The sequence below is a fragment of the Perca fluviatilis genome, chromosome 2, assembly GCF_010015445.1.
Source record: "Perca fluviatilis chromosome 2, GENO_Pfluv_1.0, whole genome shotgun sequence".
NCBI lineage: Eukaryota > Metazoa > Chordata > Actinopteri > Perciformes > Percidae > Perca > Perca fluviatilis.
The window spans coordinates 865,853-888,729 of NC_053113.1; the positions used below are offsets into that span (position 1 = coordinate 865,853).

The window sequence follows — 22,877 nt, forward strand, 5'->3', positions numbered from 1 at the left end:
GTAACCTCTCAAAATGTCATCCTTTTTAATTAACTGAACACCAACCTGAGAGATTCCAGTCTGCAGTGTGGACTCTTCAGTCCAGCCGACAGCTTCACTCCTGAATCCTGCAGCTTGTTGTTACTCAGGTCCAGCTCTCTCAGACTAGAGGACTGGGAGCTGAGAACTGAAGACAGAGCTTCATATCTTCTCCCTGACAGGTTACAGCCAATCAACCTAAAATATATTTAATAGAAAGGCAATCCAATAATTAATATATGAAGAAAATAACAGCTCAGTGTCATCATTTTCAAAGAGCTGAATACCAACCAGAGAGTTTTCAATCTGCATTGTGGACTCTTCAGTCCAGAGGACAGATGCTTCACTCCTGAATCCTGCAGCTTGTTGTTACTCAGGTCCAGCTCTCTCAGACTAGAGGACTGGGAGCTGAGAACTGAAGACAGAGCTTCACAGCTTCTCTCTGCCAGGTTACAGCCACTCAGTCTGAAAGGGAATCAATAAAAAGTAAATCTAATAAGTTAAATATGAAGAAAATAACCGCTCAAAGGGTCATCCTTTTTAATTAACTGAACACCAACCTGAGAGATTTGAGTCTGCAGGCTGGACTCTTTAGTCCAGGCGACACCAGCTTGACTCCTGAATCCTGCAGGTCGTTGTTACTCAGGTCCAGCTCTCTCAGACTAGAGGACTGGGAGCTGAGAACTGAAGACAGAGCTTCACAGCTTCTCTCTGAAAGGTTACAGCCACTCAGTCTGAAAGGGATTCAATAAAAAGTCAATCTAATAAGTAAAATATGACGAAAATAACCGCTCAAAGGGTCATCCTTTTTAATTAACTGAACACCAACCTGAGAGATTCCAGTCTGCAGTGTGGACTCTTCAGTCCAGCCGACACCAGCTTGACTCCTGAATCCTGCAGCTTGTTGTTACTCAGGTCCAGCTCTCTCAGACTAGAGGACTGGGAGCTGAGAACTGAGGACAGAGCTTCACAGCTTCTCTCTGCCAGGTTACAGCCACTCAGTCTGAAATGGATTCAATAAAAAGTCAATCTAATAAGTAAAATATGACGAAAATAACCGCTCAAAGGGTCATCCTTTTTAATTAACTGAACACCAACCTGAGAGATTCCAGTCTGCAGTGTGGACTCTTCAATCCAGCAGACACCAGCTCCACTCCTGAATCCTGCAGGTTGTTGTTACTCAGGTCCAGCTCTCTCAGACTAGAGAACTGGGAGCTGAGAACTGAGGACAGAGCTTCACAGCTTCTCTCTGACAGGTTACAGCCACTTAATCTGAAGAGGAATCAATAGTACATAAAAAACAATTACAAAACAGTTTTTTTCTCTAAATTATAAAGTTAATTTAATCTGGATAGTTGTGTGTGCACGTACAGAGCTTTGTTGGAGGCTTCGACCACTGGCAGCAGCCTCAGAAGAGCCTCCTCTGAAGCAGAGTATTTCTTCAGGTCAAACATGTCCAGATCTTTTTCTGATGACAGTAAGATGAAGACCAGAGCTGACCACTGAGCAGGAGACAGTTTATCTGTGGAGAGACTTCCTGAACTCAGGGACTGTTGGATCTCCTCCACTAGAGAATGTTCATTCAGTTCATTCAGACAGTGGAACAGATTTATGCTTCTCTCTGCAGACAGGTTCTCACTGATCTTCGTCTTGATGTACTCAACAGTTTTCTGATTGGTCTGTGAGCTACTTCCGCTCTGTGTCATCAGACCTCGTAGAAGAGTCTGATTGGTCTGCAGTGAAAGACCCAGGAGGAAGCGGAGGAACAAGTCCAGGTGTCCATTTGGACTCTGTAAGGCCTTGTCCACAGCACTCTGGTAGAAACATGTCGATTTGTTTCTGAACACTTCAGACCACCACGATGTTGATTGTTCTTCTGCTAGCAGGTTGACTCCAGAGTTGAGGAACGTCAGATGGACATGAAGAGCAGCCAGAAACTCCTGAACACTCAGATGGATGAAGCAGAACACCTTGTCCTGGTACAGTCCTGTCTCCTCTTTAAAGATCTGTGTGAACACTCCTGAGTACAGTGAGGCTGCTCTGATATTGATGCCACACTCTGTCAGGTCTGATTCATAGAAGATCAGGTTACCTTTCTGTAGCTGCTCAAAAGCCAGTTTTCCCAGAGACTCAATCATCTTCCTGGTCTCTGGACTCCAGTGTGGATCTGTCTCAGCACCTCCATGATACTTGACGTTCTTAAGTTTGGACTGAACCACCAGGAAGTGGATGTACATCTCAGTCAGGGTCTTGGGCAGCTCTCCTCTCTCTCTGGTCTTCAACACCTTCTCCAGAACTGTAGCAGTGATCCAGCAGAAGACTGGGATGTGACACATGATGTGAAGACTTCGTGATGTCTTGATGTGGGAGATGATTCTGCTTGCCTGCTCTTCATCTCTGAAACGCTTCCTGAAGTACTCCTCCTTCTGTGGGTCAGTGAACCCTCTGATCTCTGTCACCATGTCAACATACTCAGCAGGGATCTGATTGGCTGCTGCAGGTCGTGTGGTTATCCAGAGGCGAGCAGAGGGAAGCATTTTCCCCCTGATGAGGTTTGTCAGCAGCACATCCACTGAGGTGGACTCTGTAACATCAGTCAGGACCTCAGTGTTGTGGAAGTCTAGAGGAAGTCGACACTCATCCAGACCATCAAAGATGAACACAACCTGGAACTCTTCAAACCTGCAGATTCCTGCTTCTTTGGTTTCACTGAAGAAGTGATGAACAAGTTCCACCAAGCTGTACCTTTTCTCCTTCAGCACATTCAGCTCTCTGAAAGTGAAGGGAAATGTTAACTGGATGTCCTGGTTGGCTTTGCCTTCAGCCCAGTCCAGAGTGACCTTCTGTGTTAAGACTGTTTTCCCAATGCCAGCCACTCCCTTTGTCATCACGGTTCTGATTGGTTCATCTTTTCCAGGTGGGGCTTTAAAGATGTCTTCACATCTGATTGTTGTTTCTGGCCTGTCTGGTTTTCTGGAAGCTGTTTCAATCTGTCTGACCTCATGTTCATCATTGACCTCTGCAGTCCCTCCCTCCATGATGTAGATCTCTGTAAACATCTGATTCAGAAGGGTTGGGTTTCCTGCTTTAGCAATCCCCTCAAACACACACTGGAACTTTTTCTTCTGGTTAGACTTGAGTTTACGATGACAAATTCCAAAATTACTCCCTGAAACAACAAACAAACAAGGAAGATCAATAAGTCAGATAGCATATTTCAACATTAGATGTCCTCAATGAATAAGTATATATTTTAATGCATATTTTCAGACATTAGTAAATGTCCCATTTTTAAATCTGTTAAAATCCTCTTACTGCTCTGCAGACGATCAGCCAGTTCCTCCAGCTTCATTCTCCTCAAGAAGTGAAGTGTGATCTTCAGAAATGCCTCTCTGCTGCTCCTCCTCTCCTCTTCGTCCTCATCCTCACCATCCAAAACCTTATCATCCTCCCTCTGACTCTCCAAGCATTCTGGGTAATCTGGAGTCAAAACCTTCTGAAATTTCTTCAGCTCGTTCTTTACAATAGTGACGATGCTTTCCTCCAACAGCTGGAAGAGAATGATGAAGTGAACATTTAAAGAACTCAACATGTGATTCATCTATCAGTCTGAAGGCCTGCTGGTTTGAAATGAGCAGCATGGAGACTTTTGGGATCTGAATGGTAGTTTATCATTTAATCTGTAGTTAATAAAAACTTTCTTTTAATATGTACACACCATAAATATGGAGTCCAGGTCTATTTGCTGCTGCAGATCAGACTGACCACCGAGGCCCTCTGAGCTCTCCTGGTGAACTCTGTAGAGAAAACATTAAGTGTAAGAACATTTAATGATCTGCACACAGTCCTTATAATGACAAAATGGCAACTGTGTCTCTTGAGGTAGCACAATGGGGTGTTATGTGGTTCAGGACAATAGTTTAGAAGCATACATGGACGCGGTCATTGGCTAAATCACCAAATGCATTGATGACGTATCGAGGATTACTGTACGGACATTCCCAAATCAGAAGAAGAATCTTTTTTTAACAGGACAGCAATGCCACAGTGTGAGCCACTAGATGACAGAAGGGTACTTCACAACAACAGTTTCTCAGAGTCTTTAAAAAGGTGCAATTGAATACACCATTATTTTGTGGATTTATTTGGAGCCAACATGCTTTATCTTCGTTGTTTGTTTCCATAACTCACTCACAGGGAAGGAAAAATGTTCCCTCACAGTTGACTTCAGGGGAGCAGGAGGATTTTCAAGTTCTGTTGTTTCTCCGTCATCTCCAACTCTGATTAGTAAATGTTACTCAGTGTCTTTTGCTGCGTGCTACCAGCCAGTAAGCTAAGCTGTGTCCATTTTTTTCTTTGGTCGTGCGCAAATAGGCTGGGATGTAGAATGAAAACAATACCTGGGGAATTGTAGATGGTGCTCCTAAATTTAGATGGTCCAAACTGAACGTTAAGATTGTGCAACAAGGCAGGCCTCCTTGGTTCTTTTGGGGAAAGATTGTAAAGATTTAAAAATAATGTTTACGCCATTTCCTATCTAACTGGGACATTTTGGGAAAGATTGGTGGGATTGCTGTGGACGAAGTACACATGATGAAATTATACTGGTAAGAGCCAATGAGGTTTCAGCTAATTTAAATAGCTCACGTTACTGTATTGTGTCAACAGTTATCTTCATTTAATATTGAATGTGGCGTTTTCTTTTGCGGGTTGCAAATGTTCCACCAAAACAAGTTCTTCCCAAGACTATTGGGAAGAACCACCGTTGCTGCGTCTGGAGCTTAGCGCCGCCCAAGACGACTGTGATTGGTTAAAAGAAAAGCAAACAACTCAACCTCCTAGGTTGGCACATCTTGTTTTTGTTGGGGTTTGTGGAGCCTGGGCTGTCTACAGAGACCACATTTTTTTACAGTGTGTTCAGGGGTCAAGCAGCTAGCAGATAGTGAGGAGATGTTTTTTACAGTGTGTTCAGGGGACAGGCAGCTAGTAGATAGGTTAGCACTGTCAGCGAGAGCAGCACCGATGAAGCAGGACCAGGACCCAGAAGAAGAGACATGACAGGTGCACTATTGATACGTTTGGCAATAATATGTTTGCATTAGGTCAAAGCGGGTTTGAGAGGGAATATGAATTTATTATGCTATTATAACCAGAGGTGTCAAGTAACAAAGTACAACTACTTCATTACCTTACTTAAGTAGAAATTTTGGGTATCTATACTTTACTGGAGTAATTATTTTACAGCAGACTTTTTACATTTTCACGCAATTATCTGTACTTTCTACTCCTTACATTTAAAAAGTAGCCTCGTTACTCCTATTTCAGTTTGGCTTGTCTTCATCCCAGCTTGTCATCGTTAAAAAATACACACACAAAAAGACTAGCCAGATAAATTGCGCCATCCGGATAGAGTGAGTTTGATTGTGGTTGGATGAGAAGAATAAACATATACCATTCCGACACCCTATTGGTTTGTACTCGATCCATCTAGTATTATTTATTCATGCCTTTTTTATATTGTATGTAATTATATAACTTAACTTATATTGAGAGCTGTGTTTTATGTGTTTTATGTTACCAGAGTGCCAAAGACAAATTTCAGTGGACAATAAAGTTGTATCCATCTATCTATCTATCTATCTATCTATCTATCTATCTATCTATCTATCTATCTATCTATCTATCTATCAATCGCACCTGCACAGACCCATGCTAATACGGCACCGGTGCCTTAACGACTGTTATCTACCGGACCGAATAGCAACGAGGATTTCGGTGCCTTATTTAGGTGCCACTTAAATGCCTGCGCTTCTCTCTGATGCTCTGAAAACAGGCGTTAGAGGGAACTGAAACATCGCCACACGGGACACTAGTTAACACTAACTACACTCGACAGCAGCTAACGTTAGCCTACCGTTAGCTAGCAGCTGGAGTAAACACGGTTAAAATGCTGACAGCTAAACAGTGTAAAATTGTGTCTGTATTTCACTGGAGAGGATTGTAACACCAGACTGTAGCTGCCGTTGTCTGAAAAACACTGTGGCCTTAATATACTGTATACAGAAGCCATTCTTTAATGTCGCTTGTGCTCCTTTTTTAAATTTAGATCAACTTTTAATTGTTTTATATTTTTGAACATACAGAACAGACAAATAAAATTGAACAAGGTGCTCCTTTTTTAAATATATATAATAGAGATAGAGAGAAGAAATGTGTCACCTTTTTCAGCGCTTCTGAGTTTGCAGGTATGATTTTAATATAACATTATAGTCATCATTTGGCCTCATTCACCAACCGTTCTTACGAAGAAATGTGTTCTTAAACCCTTCTTTAGCACTTTTTACGAAGATTCTGGCATTCACTAATGTTTTCTTAACTTGGATTTGTTCTTAGCTAAGAACAAAATCTACGAACACTGAAAAGCATTCGTTACGCATTAAAAATTGGTATAACATATTTTAAATATTCGACATTTTTCAATTCAACAGTATTTACAATACTAATATTGTACTGTAATGTATTTCTGATTAATTTATGTAAGAAAAATAAAACAATTTATTTGATTAATCTTCGTTATTTGGTGATTGATCGCTATTTATATGGCCAAAGCGCCAAATGTAAAAGTATACAAAACGTTCTTTGTAACTGTACTCAAGTACATTTTTCACGTATCTGTACTTCACTTAAGTAGAATCAATAGTGCATAGCCTACTTTTGACTTTTACTTTGTTACATTTTGCAGCAATTATCTATACTTTCTACTCAATACATTTCTACAATGTTCCGTTACATTTTCTGATCAGTTTCCCCCCTGCCAAAACGTCTTCCTGACCGTTTGTCTCACCAGTAAAGTTTGGTTGCCGTAGATACTGTATATATGGGGCACCGCTGATCCAAGCCTGCTCTGGTGCTGCAGAACCCGGGCGCAGCGCCACTGACCCTCGGTAATACAGCCTCCGGTAAAAGTGAAAATGAAAACGTTTGTTTTTATTATTCCCGTTTTTAAATCATAGTTGCCATCTATTTCTCACCACAGCGTCGTTTACTCCTCCGCCAGACTGCGTAAGACGCGTTCATATCTTACTTATTTGGCTGGACCTCTTCACATCTCCCCATTTGCGCTGCTTCACACACTTTATTTGCTGACTTGCATGGTTAAAGAAAATAAAATACATCCATGAATAAAACCAACCGCATTCTGATTCTAACAACACATTTCCGTTTTATGCTGGTTAGGATAGGAACTTCTTTTAAAAGCCAGGCTTTGTTTGTGGTAGTGGACATCTTTTACTTTTACTAAAGTAAATATGTCTCTGGATATTTGTACTTTTATTTAAGTACTGAGATTCAGTACTTCCTCCACCGCGGCTCCGACAATCTCCGAAAACCTGTCTCCAGGAGGTGCACAGGAAGTGTCATGTCCTTATATGGGAATTTGCGGGGCATTTTTTATGCTAATTAGGAAGAACTGGCACGCGCTTTCAGTTACGAAGACGTGGGATTCATCAATCCTAAGAACACAGATGCGAACAAATCTGTTGTTTAAGAAAACGTCATGAATCCGACGTAGACTTTTCTTAGGAACCTTCTTAAGAACATATTTAAGAGAAAACTTAGGAAGATATTGGTGAATGAGGCCCATTGTCTTTAGAAAAAAAAAATTTGTGGAGTTGGGCTAAGCTTTTGTCCTTAATGGCATTTTTTCCCCCTTACATTACTTTTGCTTTAATACTTTAAGTAGTTTGAAACCAGTACTTTTATACTTTTACTTGAGAAAAATGCTTTAGTTGATACTTCAACTTCTACAGAAATCTTTTCAAACCCTAGTATCTGTACTTCTACTTGAGTAATGAATGGGAATACTTTTGACACCTCTGATTATAACAATGACTTCCTAAAATCATTAATATATATCGATAATTCTAGTCTATCACAAGTTTGCAAGTCTTTTATTTTGAATGTAAATACAGTATGCAACGTATTCAAGTTTATTACTGTTTCTAGTATTATTATTAGTTAAGTCCAGTCATGGTGGTGGTGATGAGGAGGAAAATGATGAAGAGGAGGAGGAGAGGCAGGAGGAGTATGGAGCAGGAGGAACCAGCACAGATACAGTGAAAGATACAAGTCCAGTGTGCAGGGCTGTATAACTTAGCCTTGGGTTGTTTTGGTCTCTTTATGTAGTGTTATTATTACTACTATTAAAATGACTTCCAAAAAAAGGTTCTGATCTGGTTCATTGGCATTTCTTTAAACCAATTAATCTGTTTGGTGGTTCTGGTCCTGGTATCAGTGGGTATCAGATCAAAACCAAATTTTGTGGTATCGCCGAACCTAGACCATGAAGTTCAGAGAGTCTGATAATAAAAAAGTTTTAAATTCTTACCTTTCATCAACAGCTTGTCCATCTTTAAAGTCAATAGGACGATCCACAGACCAGTCACTCTTCATGGACACACAGCTGGGTTCAGGTCCCGGTTTCTGCATCCTGATACAAACAAAGACAGTGGATGAGTAACTATTGTTTGTACTATTGTAAAATGTAATCTGATGACAGATCCTGTCTCATCTCAGTCGTTGGCTCTTTGTTGACTAACAAAGTAAGAAGTTAATTTTATTTATTTATTTATTTATACAGTAGGTGTACACTGTGATGTCACTGCTGACACATTATATCGTTGAGTCCTACAACAGCTCTGGACCAAGTCTGGATTCTTTTTCGCAGGCAAGGCAGATAATTAGAAAGTTAATTTTCAAATTCTTACCTTCCATCAGCAGCTTGTTCATCTTTAAACTGAATAAGATGACCCATAGACCGGTCACTCTTCATGGACACACAGCTGGGTTCAGGTCCTGGTTCAGGTCTTTGCTGCAGACTAATGAAAAGTAGTTTAAGATGAAAATAATACTTTAAACTAGTTACATTAATTAATTTGCTCTGTTTTATAATAATATCAATAATATCATATAAGTCTTATTTTGAGCATTGAGCGTCATGATGAATACTATAAATGGATCTGTCTCAGAGTAGATCATGTTGTGAACATGTGAACTTTTCTTAGTGCTGCTGTAGAAAAGGCCCCAAAGTTATGATAGTGTTGCTATTATTTAGTACAAATGACTTTTACTCCCGTTTATTCAGTGCTTCTAACAGGGTAACAAAGTGCTTGCTGGTTGGTATATTATAGCCTGACGCAAAAAAAAAAAAAAAAAAATTATTTTTTTTTTTTTTTTTTTTTTTTTTTTTTGTATTTTTTTTTTTAGTTTGTTTTTTAAAAAAAAGTAAGTAAATCTGATGAATCACTCGTGATATTGTATTTCTTTGTTAAACTAGCTGTTATTTCTGTTATTTGACCTGGATGAGAGTAGGAGTTTAAAACCTCCTAAAAAAGGCTTGAAATTTCATGCTCTTTGGTCTAAACATCATACCCAAATTAAAAGTGGTACAGCTCCCATATACTTTGACACTCTGACATCATTGGAAAGGAAACAGTCTCAAGTTTTTGTTACAAGTGTCAGGGTGATTCTAGGCCTTACTGACACAGAGTTACAGAGGCTAGAATGGAGGTTTTTATTTCCGTCCAAGTCATACATCTGTAAAATGATTAAGATACACTGCTGTAAACACATCAGATACAGACACCAATGCCATAGCCACGTCTCAGCTACAGAAAAAATCCAGAAGCCAAATAAATCCTTTTCTACGGATATGTCTGTCTGCTTTTCTTATTTCAATTGAAAAGTGCAAAGAAAAAAGCCAATAAAGTACAAAATAAAACACTTCTCAAATACACATGCTTTTACGAGGCCCTGTTTTTGCTTTGACACAGATCCAGCCATTACAGGGTTACAATTTCAGGGTCAAATTAGGTGTCTGTCGACTTGGCTGCTCATTGGCTAAAAATGTAGACGGGTCTTATAGCATTTAAATCTAACTGGTCGAATGCACGTGGGGCTTACATGGTGTCAGAGGCATTCTCGGCTTCCAATGGGGATATCACAGGCAAACCTGGATGGAATGGCTCATACCAGGTATCTATGGAAACCTTAGATGTCAGAGAATACAGTGACGCCCACATTAGACGGTGGGCCGAACGCGTTTTTCGTGTTGTTGATCGATCTCCATCGATAGAGTATACGATTCTTTTATGTACGATATTAAGTAATTATATCTAGTCAAATAAAATTTGTTGGCAACTCTGGTTTGATCATATATTTTCACAAACGTATATTTTGATTGTCAATCTGCTTAGGCAAATCGCGGGACAGCTCTAGTAGCTGAACCAATCAGATTGTAGTTTTTAACGTCATTAAAAATACTAACCAATCGCAGACGGCCAGACTAGGACCCCGAAATGGGCGGGAGTAACAGAGTAACATAACCGTAATCAAAGCCGGTCGCCGTAACGTTACATTGTAGGCCTATATTTATACATCCAACGTAAATATTATGACACTTTACCTTGGATATGGAGTGTTGTGTGCATGTTACTAGCTGTACATCAACAAACATCATACCCTTTTCAGTAACAAGTTGGATCAAGTTTGTACAAAGTTTTTTAGAGTGGGTGAATTTAAATACAAAAGAAAGCCAAATCGCCCAAAAAGCTGTGGAAAAATATGAAATCACAGAAGGCCACATTCCAGATATGCCAATTCATATTGGCTACCATAGAGAATGCTACATGCAGTATGCTAACAAAAGAAATATTGAGAGAGCCAGCGAGAAGAGACAAGACAGTACAGGAAGTTGAAGGTTTGTAAAGCAGCTTTATAGTGGTTAAGTGTAGTTGTTTGACCTCATATGTTTGGATAAATCATGGTATAAATGCTTAGAATTCATTTTAACCCCAAACATAAATTACAGATATTTACATCTCAGAAACAGTGAAAAATCATAGAATATAATTATATAATGTAATAACATATTAAGTTAAATATATATTTATTCTTATAAAAGTTGAATATGTATTGTCTTAGCATGACTACCTTTATAACTAAATGACAATTCAACTATTTGATCAAGCAAGGCTTTAGTATTAGTAATATATGGCAGTAATATGTATATAAAATGGTAGAACATTTAACATATCATTTTAACAATATATAGATCCCGATGAAACTATGCACACAAAAAACAAACCCTGCCCATGTAAACCTTGCCGGGCCAGACCATGAATGTAATAAGAGAAGGGCCAGACAGAGCCCTCTGTCTTAATTGACATTTTAGTCAAGGTAAACTAATAAAAAGGCTACTATAGACACAGCGACATCTAGTGGACACATTTTTCAACATATAGCGACTGAAAATGCACGCCACCAAACAGTTGAGCAAAACATTAAAAGGGTTTTATGCTGAACCGTGAAAAACAAAGAGCATTTTCATTGTTTCAGCAGAATAGATGTGTCAGGGTTTAGTCAGATCAGGTCAAGAAGATATCTCACAGCAGGGCTGAGGATCTGGGATTACCTGGGGAAACATTAGCAGAGTTGTAAACAGTGTAGTAAAATTATTGGTTCACGGTCTAATAAATGAGGATTTACATTTATGAGGTGCTTACTAAAAAAAATTAAATAAAAAGTGTAACTAGATGAGCCCAGATTAAAATGTATACAGTAATCACACCTTGTGTCAATATGAATAATAAAAGCATATCATTAGGGCTCAGCAGTAACTTGAAGTGGTTATCCAATTTGGTATCAGCTTGTAGTTGCTGAAACTGAAAATAAGGCTGACATTTTTAGCCAATTTATGTCCTGAGTAATTAATACACTAAAAAGAAGAAAACATGTATTTCAATAAACAATTATGTTTGTTTTATTTGACATTTTAAAGAATTTGAATCTCAAGTGTTGAAAAACTATAAAGTTGGAAGCATTACTACTACTACAATCCATGCAGTCATCACATTTTTCTGTTTTTCCCTTATCTTTTCCATTACAATATATTAGATGAAGAGGCATACACCCCAATTACAAACGATAATACGCCAACAGAGGTTAGAGTTCTCCGCTCAACCACAACAGAGGTTCCGGGTCATCTAAAAAGAGCACCACATCTCCTTCCAAGGCAGTGCTTGATATGCAGAAGTGATAAATATTTCACCCAAAAATATAACCGGAAGAGGGTAAAGGAGAATCTTCAAAAATGTGAAACACTGACAGCTGGTAAGCTGCTTCTTGCAGCAGAGTCATGCAGGGATGAAAATCTGCTACTACAAATACGTGGAATGGACCTTGTTGCCTCAGAAGCAATGTATCATTTCAGATGCTACAGAAACTACACTGTATTTTTGTACAAATCAGATGAACATGACTGCACAGGAAACAGCCAGTTTCAGACTGGATACAAGCATTTCTGTACAACAGTGGTGGAGGAGAGTTTGCTAAGAAAGCGGAAAGTGCTTAAGCTATCAAAGTTGAATGCACTGTTCAAGAAATGTGTCCATGAAACAGAAGGAATTGACATCTCCTCTTACAAATCTGGTTCCCTGAAAGTGAGACTAAAAAAGTCCTATCCTTTTCTAAAGTTTCAAAAACTATCAAGGCATGACTTTGTCTATGTTGAGGATTTGACACCACACAAAATGGTCCAAGATGAGGTTGCCACAGCTGGATCATCTTCATCCTCATCATCAGATGAAGACAACACAAGAAAAATTGAAACAGATGACACAAATGAGAACCGCCTCTTGTACCATGCAGCTATGACACTGAAAGATGCCATAGTTAAAAAGTGTAAGACAACAACCAAACTCACATGGCCACCAACAGCACAGCAACTTACGATGTCAGCTGCATCAAATCTGGTCCCAGATAAGCTATTCAATTTCATTGCATGGACTACAGCCATGAAAACAGATCCCTCTACTGACAATGAAAGAGTGAATGTTAGTGAAGAGGAGGCTGAGAAGATTGTGTCACTGGCGCCAGGATGTTATTAAGCTAACAATGAAAGGGGGAGATGGCTTATGCCCAAACATTGTGCATTAGCCATGGCTGTCAGACACATGACAGGATCAGCTCAGCTGATAGGCTTGTTGAATGGTCTTGGGCACTGTTCCTCTAACTCACAGGTACTTGAACATGACACAGCTTTAGCACAGCTACAAATACTACGAGGTGAGACTTACATCCCCAAAAACATGCAAGTACAGTTGCAAGCAACTCTAGTTTGGGACAATAATGATTTTGCAGAGGAAACGTTATCTGGTAAGGGGCCTACACACAATACAAATGGCATAATAATTCAAAAAATGATTCCATGTAATGAACCTGCCCCTGACCATCAGTGTTTACAGAAAACAAGAAAGAGGTCTCTTGATCCGCCCCCTACTAACCTTGAGGCATACATCAGAGGGAAGAGAACAGGCCCAGAACATTTTGGAAAAGAAGTGGAACTAAATCAAGACACCCACATCCTTACCAGGAAATCAGCACAAAAATTAGATGGTGCCTACTTCCTGATGAAGACTGCAGTCCATGGCAAAGTCCTTCCTTGCTGGACTGGTTTTAATACAGTGATCCGTGGAGATCCAATTCCACCACCAACCAACATTGAGTACCTTCCAGTGATTGATGCAAGTCCTACAGAATTGGGAACTGTAAAAACCATCCTTAAAAGGTCAACAGAAATTGCAGACAGACTCCAACTTCAGGAGATAGTTCTAGTCTTTGACCAAGCCATCTATGCCAAAGCTCAGGAGATACGGTGGAAGAGTGAAACATATAAGGAAAGACTTACAATTAGAATGGGGGAGTTTCACACATGTATGGCTTTCCTGTCCTGTATTGGCAAGCGATTTGGAGATGCTGGCTTACAAGACATTCTGATTGAGGCTGACGTTATTGCTGCTGGGTCTGTTGGAGGAGTTATAACAGGTCACCAATATAACCGAAGCATTCGAAGCCACAAGTTGATGTGTGAGGCACTACACAGGTTACGCTGGCAAGCCTACCTTGAAACCCTTTCTCAAGACTGCCGTGAAGCTGCTTTAAAAGTTGCTGCTGACCTCCAAAGTGCCTTTCCTGAAGAAATAGGTCAAGTAATTAGTGACTCACAGGTGTTCAACACAATCCTTGAAGGCTATGACAAATTCAACAAACAACAAGAAAGCAAGACATACCAGTTTTGGAGTTCCTACATTGAAATGGTAGAGGATCTGCTATCATTTGTGAGGGCCACACGAGAGGCAAACTGGGGTCTGCATCTTTCCAGCATCCGGTTCATGCTGCCATGGTTCTTTTCCTACGACAGAATCAATTACAGTAGATACCTATCAGCATACTGGCAGGAGATGAACATTCTAAAGGAAACTCATCCAAGAATCTACACACAGGTACAATCAGGTGACTTTGTGGCACAGAGGCAGCAGACATATGCCTTTACAGGCACTGCATGTGACCAGGTAATAGAACAGACAGCAAACAGGGACTCAAAGACCAAAGGTGGGCTTACAGGTTTTTCGTTGAACAAAGGTGCAGTCCACAGGTGGACACTGACACAGCACGAGAGAGCAGCCATCACAATGGAGGTCAAGGACATGGCTGGGCAGAACATGTCAACAAGACAGAGAACATAATTGGATGAGAAAAGAAAGGAACAGGATGAAAAAGATGTTCAGAGCATTCTGTCAACCATACATCACATGATGAACCCATTTGATCAAACACTGGAAAAAGAGCATCTTTACCATGTTACATCAGGTCAGGTAGCATCAGAAGCCATCTCTGCAGATCTGCTGAATGCAAAAAGATAGTGAGAAGGCATTTGTTGAATTCTTTCAGCAACGTCTCAACACAGATGAGGTTGAATTTCATGCACCACTGAAGAAAATGAAACTAAAGACATTTAAGGACACAGCTACCTCAAGTGTCACCAAAGTGAGAGGCCGGGAGATAGCCCTAAAAGCAGATAGAGATCTCTTCGCAAGGCTTATTGTGGTTGGAACAGTGAGGAAGATAGACATAGGGGAAATGCTGGTCTATAGTCTGGGGCCCTTGCCTGCAGCAATTGCAAACATTGATGGCTCGATTGTAAAAACAGACAAAGCCAAATTAATGCACTTTCTAGAAGGGTCAGTAAATCCGCCAGCCACAGTTGAAATCCCTGATGGCTCAACCTGGGTGTGTGATGCAATGGCACTGGTACAAGCCATGAAACCCCAAAATACATTTGGAAGATTTGCCAACAATGTACTTATGTACCTGATCAATGCAGCCAAAGCAAGTAAATCAAAAGTTGTGCATTTTGTCCCTGATACCTACAAACAGATGAGCATAAAGAACGCGGCAGACAGACACAGACGAGGCTACAAAAGGATGTCCGGTGACTAAAATATATTTGGCTGACCAGAAAACACCGAAACAATGGTCCAAGTTCTTGTCTTGTGGTGACAACAAGGAGCAACTGCAACAGTTTTTCTTTGAGTCGTGGTCTAAGTCTAGGCTAGATCAAATTGAGGACATTACATTGGTAGTTGGACATGGCTCTGAGTGTCACATAATCAGAATAAACAACAGTGGCACAGACCTTGAGGTGTTACCACTGCCAGCATTGTCTACAATACAGGAGGAGGCAGACACTCGGCTGTTGCTTCACTGTGCGCATGCCTCACAGTACAGTACAAATATTGTGATCAACAGTCCTGACACTGATGTGTTTGTATTGGCCATTTCTTTCTGCAAGGAAATTGGAGCAAACGTCTACTTTCACACAGGTAAAGGAGAAAACAAACGCACCATACATGTACAGCAAATACAGAGCCACCTAGGTGATAAAATAACAGATGCTCTGATTGGACTTCACTGTTTCACTGGATGTGATACAGTAAGTGCTCTGTATGGCGTTGGTAAAGTGAAGGCAATTAAAACACTGCTTTCAAACGAAGACCATTGTGCCACAATGAGTAGGTTGGGAACAGCTTTTCAACTGCCAGCAGAGCTGTATGAAGCTACAGAAGCTTTTACCTGTGCACTCTATGACCTTAAAGACTGTAGGGATGTCAATTATGCAAGGTCTCAGCTGTTCAAGAGTGGAAAGTGCACAGACAGAAGTCTACCACCAAACAGGGATGCCTTGCATAACCACACCCAGCGGGCAAATTACCAGGCAGCCATATACAGAAGGTCCCTGAAGAGTCAGACCACCAATGGCCCATGGTTGGAAGATTGAGGGAGACTTCTTTGGGATTGACTGGATGACACTTCCCCAGCCCCTGTCGGCATCTTGGAGCTTGTGTACTGCTCCTGTAAAAAAACACAATGTGTCAAAGGGAGATGCACATGCAAATTGAATGAGCTCCCATGTACAGACATGTGTCTTTGTGTGGACTGTGAGAACATCCCAAATTAGGTATCAGTGTAGGAGTCTTTCTAGCAAGCGGAAAGAGAAATGTAAAATAAATTTAGTTTAATTGCTTTGTTGTTGTTTGATGATAAAATGTATAACATTAAGGATAACTATTGTAATGTAATGCTATTTAAACAATGGTATATCTCCCATGACTAGCTATTAGGATATCTGCTGTTGATGTAAACCTATGTAATATAGGTTATCTCTTCCATGCCTAGCTAGTAACGTTAGGTTATCTGTAGTTGATGTAATCTTATGTAGCTAGCTAATAACGTTACATGTTATCTCTATTTGTTTGTTTGTTTTATTTGGATCCCAATTATCTTCCATAAGCTAAAAGCTACTCTTCCTGGGGTCCATGACTAGCCATTAGGTGATGTAGCTAGTATATGTAAACTTATATGATAAATGTTATCTTTTCCACTTTAATCGGTCTAGTAATCGTCTTTCATATAATTCCCGGCTCTACAGCCTGATAGAATAACTGTGTTTACGTTAACGTTAACATGCACACTGCTAACATTACATCTAGCTAACATTACATCTAGCTAACGTTTACATGCTAACACGTTAGCTTTGTATCTCCTCAAAACAAATGTAACGTTACCTGTAAATACAAACATAAAACGGAATAACGTTATATGTTAGCGGTTTACAGAGTCCATGCACTAAGCTAACATTAACGTTATAAGACAGTAATAAACAGCATTATTTACCGGAGCCATTACACCTGGAATCTTGGATGCCGCTGTTAATGTTTCTCGACTTCGGATAGGATTCCTGCTGGAAAATGTTTGATTGTGTAGTTTTCGTTAGAGAAGATGTTATGGTGATTTCCTCAAGATTTTACACCATAGAAAATGCTCCCGCTGTTATGGCATGTGCTCATGGATGTAGCTAGCTAGCTAGAAAACGCATGTGCTACGCTAGAGTCGTGGTAACGGCACTTTATTTTGAACGAATATTATTGGCTGACTTTTGTCACGTGATGATAGAATTCGTTTTTTTATTGGTTAGATGTATAGTACTCCCTCGCGTTTGCCTAATCCGTTTATTTAACGTAAATTTAGTTTTTAAAAAAATATGATCGACTTGACACTGCCAACAAACGGATACGTGTTCAGAAAAAAACTATTTAGTTTGTGTGATAAAAGCAGCTACTCTATCGCCGAGGATCGATCATTTCAAAAACTAAAGCAGATAGCAGCGTTCGGCCCACCACCTACATTGAGCATGTAGGAGCCTTGGGAGAGAAGCAAGCCGAGTTAGAAGTGCGGAAATGAAGAACTGTTTCACGTTTTTCCGTTTTGATTCGGCCAGAAACTTCAACATTGTGAGGCAAACAGCTCGTTTTGGACGTAACGGCTTGGATATTCCATTTCCTTGGACTCTTGGGGATTTATGAAAAAAACGTTTTGGGCTAAATACTCCTTTGTGGCTAAAGGGACAAGGAAAAAATATATGGATGCACTCTCGATTCTGGACACCAGCTGCGCAGTTTACGGCGGTATTGTATTATTTTCTTTAACTTTATAACAGTTGTATAACTGCTATAAATCAACTTATGCTTTGTGTGTGGACTTAGTTGAATCATGAGAGACTAAGCTTTCAATTGGTGCGTCGCATGGCTGTATATTTTGAATATTTAATGCTTTAAAGTTATAAAAACGTATATGAGTGGATGTTACAGTGACATGAAAATTACATTTGCGTCGGGCTTTGCACTGTGCTGCACACGGTGCAAGATAGGGCCCCCTTTTGTGCAACCTATTTGTGAAAAAGACCATTGCTTTGAGCAGACTGGATTGGCTGTTAGTAATACAGTGTGTGTGTCTCTCTCTCTCCCTGTCAGTTGTAGCCCTGGACTATTAACGCAATTAAGCATGTTATGCAGGATGTATGAATGTATGTTAGCAACAGTAGGCTAATTCATGAGGGTGCTATTTTATGTGTGAGCTAATATTGCGCATCTGTTCATGTGCGCTATAAGAGTTATTCAGTGCAAATATAACGGAGAATGTAGTTTAATCTCAGTAATTATGGTATATTAGGTTATTACTGTTGCTCTGTTAAAGGCAAACGTTCCACTGTACTGTCGTTACGCAGATCACGGACATCTGATTGAGTCTAGACTTTATGGCGCTGTAGTTAAGTGAAAGTAGGTCAAATTGTAATTACTGCCTCTACCAGCACGCAGCAGCATAGCCATGTAATACTGTCTATTTACAGAGGGCATTTAAATTTATGTCTCATCGAACTGTTAGCCCCATAGTAGTAGAAAAAATATAAAACATATGAACAATATTTATGTAAAGAGATATAGTAAAATAAAAAGTGATTTTGTTTCTCTCTTTGTTATTAACCACACTCAAACTCACACACACAAGAAAGAGGAAGTAATAAACTGAATAAGAATCATCTCTCAGCTCTTCATTTCATACGCTGGAATATTTGGCCTTAAGTGGTGTTCTGGCCGACACACCTACGTGAACCTGGTGATAAACCCAGAACTAGCACCTAGACTGAGCGCCTACTAGGGCTGAAACGATTCCTCGAATAAATTGAATAATTCCATTACAAAAAATCCTCGATGCAAAATGACTTGCCTCGAAGATTCGTTAAATCAATGTTACCAACGTTGTATGGCTGACGGACGGTGTTTCCGCACGGAGCATTATTACTGTCGCACAGACGCTGCTCAGTCTGCTGCTGGCGACACATGCCAGAGCGTAAATAGGGAGGGGCTAAGAGAAGAGACAGGCTGGAGAAAACGACAGAAAGTGTCCAAAGTTTGGAATCAGTTCAAACGTAATTAAAACTACAACTCTGTAAAGTGTGTCTACTGCAAAATCAAACTAGCTAACGATAATAGCATGACGTCAGTGCTTTAGCATCTCAACAGAAAACACTGAGTCTAACTTAATCATCCATTCCACGAAGCGGACCGACTAAAGTAAATCACAGAGTCGTATGGACGATGAAACTACACCAAACACAACAACTACCAAAATCAAAGACAGGAAAATACATAGTGGTGACCACGATCTGATCTAAAAGGCTGACGCGTTGACTATCCCTTGGGAAAAACAGCTGATTGTTGTTGTTGCAGCAGCAGCAACAGAGAACAGAAGAGAGCAGGCAAGTGCATAAACTTCTGGTGTACTTACAAACTTTCCAATCCATCGTTTTATGAGAGCATAACCTATATATACTAGTGTAGACCTTTGGTATCATTTCGGGCATTATTAGTGGGGTCATTTAAGAGATACAAACGTGGGTCCATTAGCCCCGCGCTAAGCTACTCAGCGGCTAACGCTACTCTCACGCTAATTCGCCCAGTGTTAGACCCAGGTGAAAAAGCTTCTGGGGGTGTTTGGCTCGGGGTCATGGTGCAAAGGACCCTAGGGTAAATTACACGTAACCATCACTTTAATATGTAAAAACTGTCTTTGGTATTCTGAATGGCTAATATACATTAAACAATATTTTTTAATGTCAATCTCAACTATAAGACCACATTTCCCATCAACCCCGTTACTTCCTGTTTAGCGTTTGTTTTCTTACTTCAACGCCCGGCCGGCGTGGAGTTTGTTTAGACGATGAGCGGAGTAGTTGAAGAGCCTCGCTAGCTTCAATGAGTTTTGTTGATAAAGACTATAATGACTTCACCAGAACTGCTGATGGACTTGTCGCAATTGTCATTGCGCTAACGTTATGGAAATTACATTTACGATAGTAATGCGGAGACTTTGCTGCTGAAGTAGGAAGTCTTTCTGGACGTTACTTTACCTCGTCAAGACATGGATTATTAAGTTTTAATTTGCTTTACTGAAAGGAAAATTGTGTAAAGGCATGAGGTAAGCTGACAACAATAGATAGTTAATAGAATAGTTAATATATGATGACTGACAGCAGGATTAAACATGGCTAATGTTTGGGGAGCTAGCTAACGTTATCTGGTGAAAATGTACCGTTAAGTGCGGCTGGTCTGTTAGGCTCCGTGTTGCTGGATGTGGCTACTGTTGATTTGTGTAACGTAACTTTACTCTATGTGTAACGTTACAGTACTTGTCGTTAACTTTAATTTAACTGAAAACTTAACACAGATTGAGTGAAATCAGCCGCAGCAGTCAATGTATGTGTACGTGTTAAAAAACTGTTATAACGTTAACGTTACTAAATGTCTTATTTGAGGTTAAAAAATCAATCAACTAAAACAATGTTTGCTGTTCATAAATTATGTTAAGAGCTAGCTAGCAATCACCAATAACTGACATCTCAGCCGGTCTGTTAACAGTTGCTAGGCAACGTAACTAGCTAGCTAGCTAGTTCACCAGCTTTTCTGTATTTATAGTTAAAAAAAGAAGAGAAAAATACTCTATCTACTCCTACTGACGTGTGGGAAGTGATGGCAGCCTCCTGGGTCTCTTTGGTCCTTCTGGTAAAGCAGTTATGTGCTGCACAGCTGATAACCATACTGGCTGCCATAGGTGACAATTGTAAACAGTACCCTAGTAAGATGGCGGACAGTTATGCCATAAGTTATGACGTCATGTCATATCTATTGTTCTATATCTATGGTAATATGGCACTTAAATGCACTTAATATGTTTAGTTTGTAATTAGTTAGTTTGATGTAGTTTGATATTGTAAGCAATGTAGGCAATACAAATGTTGCTTAACTCCGAAAATGTTGCTTTTTCCCTTGTTTGGGTTGTTTAAAAATGCAAAAAACATTATCCGATTAATCGATTGATAAAGTGCTAGATTAATCGATTACAAAAATAATCGATAGCTGCAGCCCTAGCGCCTACCCATTATCTTCACTACATCTGCATTCTGAAGAAGAAGCTCACGTCACTATGACTCAATGTGAGTCTGATGACATCACACTCAAATTCACATCAAACAGTTAACAACAATGGGGCTCATTCACCTTAAACCACTTACGCAGTTTTCATCAATGTTTTCTTATTTGGGATTTGTTCTTATGTAAGAACAGAATCTACACACACTCAACAGCTCTCTTACGCACAATTGAGAGCTGACATGTTTGTGCAAAGTAAGTAGTTATACCGTTTTCGTCCGTTCCAATTTAAAATTTTATATTTCTCTCCTTTATAATTTTGTAATTCATCTTTTTCATTATTTTACACATAATTATATCTTCGTTTGTTTTAATAAATACACACTACACTTACACTTCTGCTCATTTGTAAAGCACTTTGAATTGTGTATGATAATTGCTAGGCCTATACAAATAAACTTGCCTTGCTTTGCCTTCAATTCACATCAATTATGTTAGCGGGTAACCTTGCCATCCAATAATAAGTGATTGATTACGCTATTTATACGCCCAAAGTGTACATATTTCTGCAGACTAGGACTACCCCACACAATGGCGTATTTCTTTTTGTATGCCTCAGATTTTACATCAAACCATTTCTTCTTTACTTCATCAGATCTGCGCCATTTTCCAGATACAGCATTCACTGCATGAGTAATTGCAATCCATGCATCAGTTTTATTTGCTTTGTATCCACTGCTGACGCTACTAAATATGATGTCTTGTATTCCGCTAACTTCTTGCAGCAGTACCTCCACTTCAGAATTATTAAAGTTTTTCTTTCTTTTGGAGTCGAGGCCTCCAAAGTCTTTACCACGTCTTTCTGACATTTCTCAAAGTATGCACACGACCCTGCCATCTCATGCCCCTTTATGGGAATTAACGGGGCGTTTACCTATGCTAGAGCAACGGGCACAAGCTTTCAAATTACGAAGACATTAGGATTCATCATTCTAAGTACACACCTGTGACCAATTCTGCTGTTTAAGAACACGTCATGAATCAGATATAGACTTTTCTTTGGGACTTTCCTAAGAACAAATTTAAGAAAGAAACTTAGATATCCAAGATATTGGTGAATGAGGGCCCAGACTTGTGATTTCACTTGGACTTGACAAGCACAGAGATTTATTATGATCTTTTAATTATTTTTGTTGTTGCAATGAATCAACTCGTCATGTTCAGCTTGATACAAAGACAGTGGATGAGTAACTATTCACCAAAATGTAATCTGATGAAAGATGCTGTCTCATCTCAGTTGATAATCAGTCGTTGGCTCTTTTCTGACTAATAAAGTTAGTAGTTGAATATTCATATACATATATATTCAGTGTGAATAATGATGGAGGAGTGATGTGAGTGCTGAGCTCTAACATGGAGAAGAGTCCATCATCATCTCACCTCTGAGCTTTGGTCTGGCTGTCATGGTCCCCACACAGAGTGGTTTTAGAGGGAGGGGCTCCCTCCTCTCTGTCCTCACCCTGACTCATAGCAGAGTCCACACCTGCTGGGAGACATGACCTCTGTTACTGTAGGCCTATAAAAATATAAAGCTCCAATTTGCCATACCATATTATCTTTCTATAATATAACTATATAAATACAAACTAAGTAAGTAAGCATTATTATGTTAATTTGTTAAGGTCTGGTGTATTATTG

General features: G+C 39.7%; 1 protein-coding gene across 1 annotated transcript in view; it reads right to left on the reverse strand.

The window, feature by feature from the left end:
• The window catches only part of LOC120570713 (NACHT, LRR and PYD domains-containing protein 12-like), a 565,262-nt gene that overhangs the window by 17,183 nt on the left and 525,202 nt on the right, over nucleotides 1-22,877 (reverse strand). Inside the window, exons 4-13 of the mRNA XM_039819198.1 lie at nucleotides 8,784-8,894; nucleotides 8,405-8,506; nucleotides 3,737-3,815; nucleotides 3,334-3,568; nucleotides 1,390-3,187; nucleotides 1,117-1,290; nucleotides 848-1,021; nucleotides 579-752; nucleotides 310-483; nucleotides 46-216 (exon numbers count right to left, since the gene is read on the reverse strand). Coding sequence (XP_039675132.1) covers nucleotides 46-216; nucleotides 310-483; nucleotides 579-752; nucleotides 848-1,021; nucleotides 1,117-1,290; nucleotides 1,390-3,187; nucleotides 3,334-3,568; nucleotides 3,737-3,815; nucleotides 8,405-8,506; nucleotides 8,784-8,894 — 3,192 coding nt within the window. The remainder of the gene's footprint in view (nucleotides 1-45; nucleotides 217-309; nucleotides 484-578; nucleotides 753-847; nucleotides 1,022-1,116; nucleotides 1,291-1,389; nucleotides 3,188-3,333; nucleotides 3,569-3,736; nucleotides 3,816-8,404; nucleotides 8,507-8,783; nucleotides 8,895-22,877) is intronic.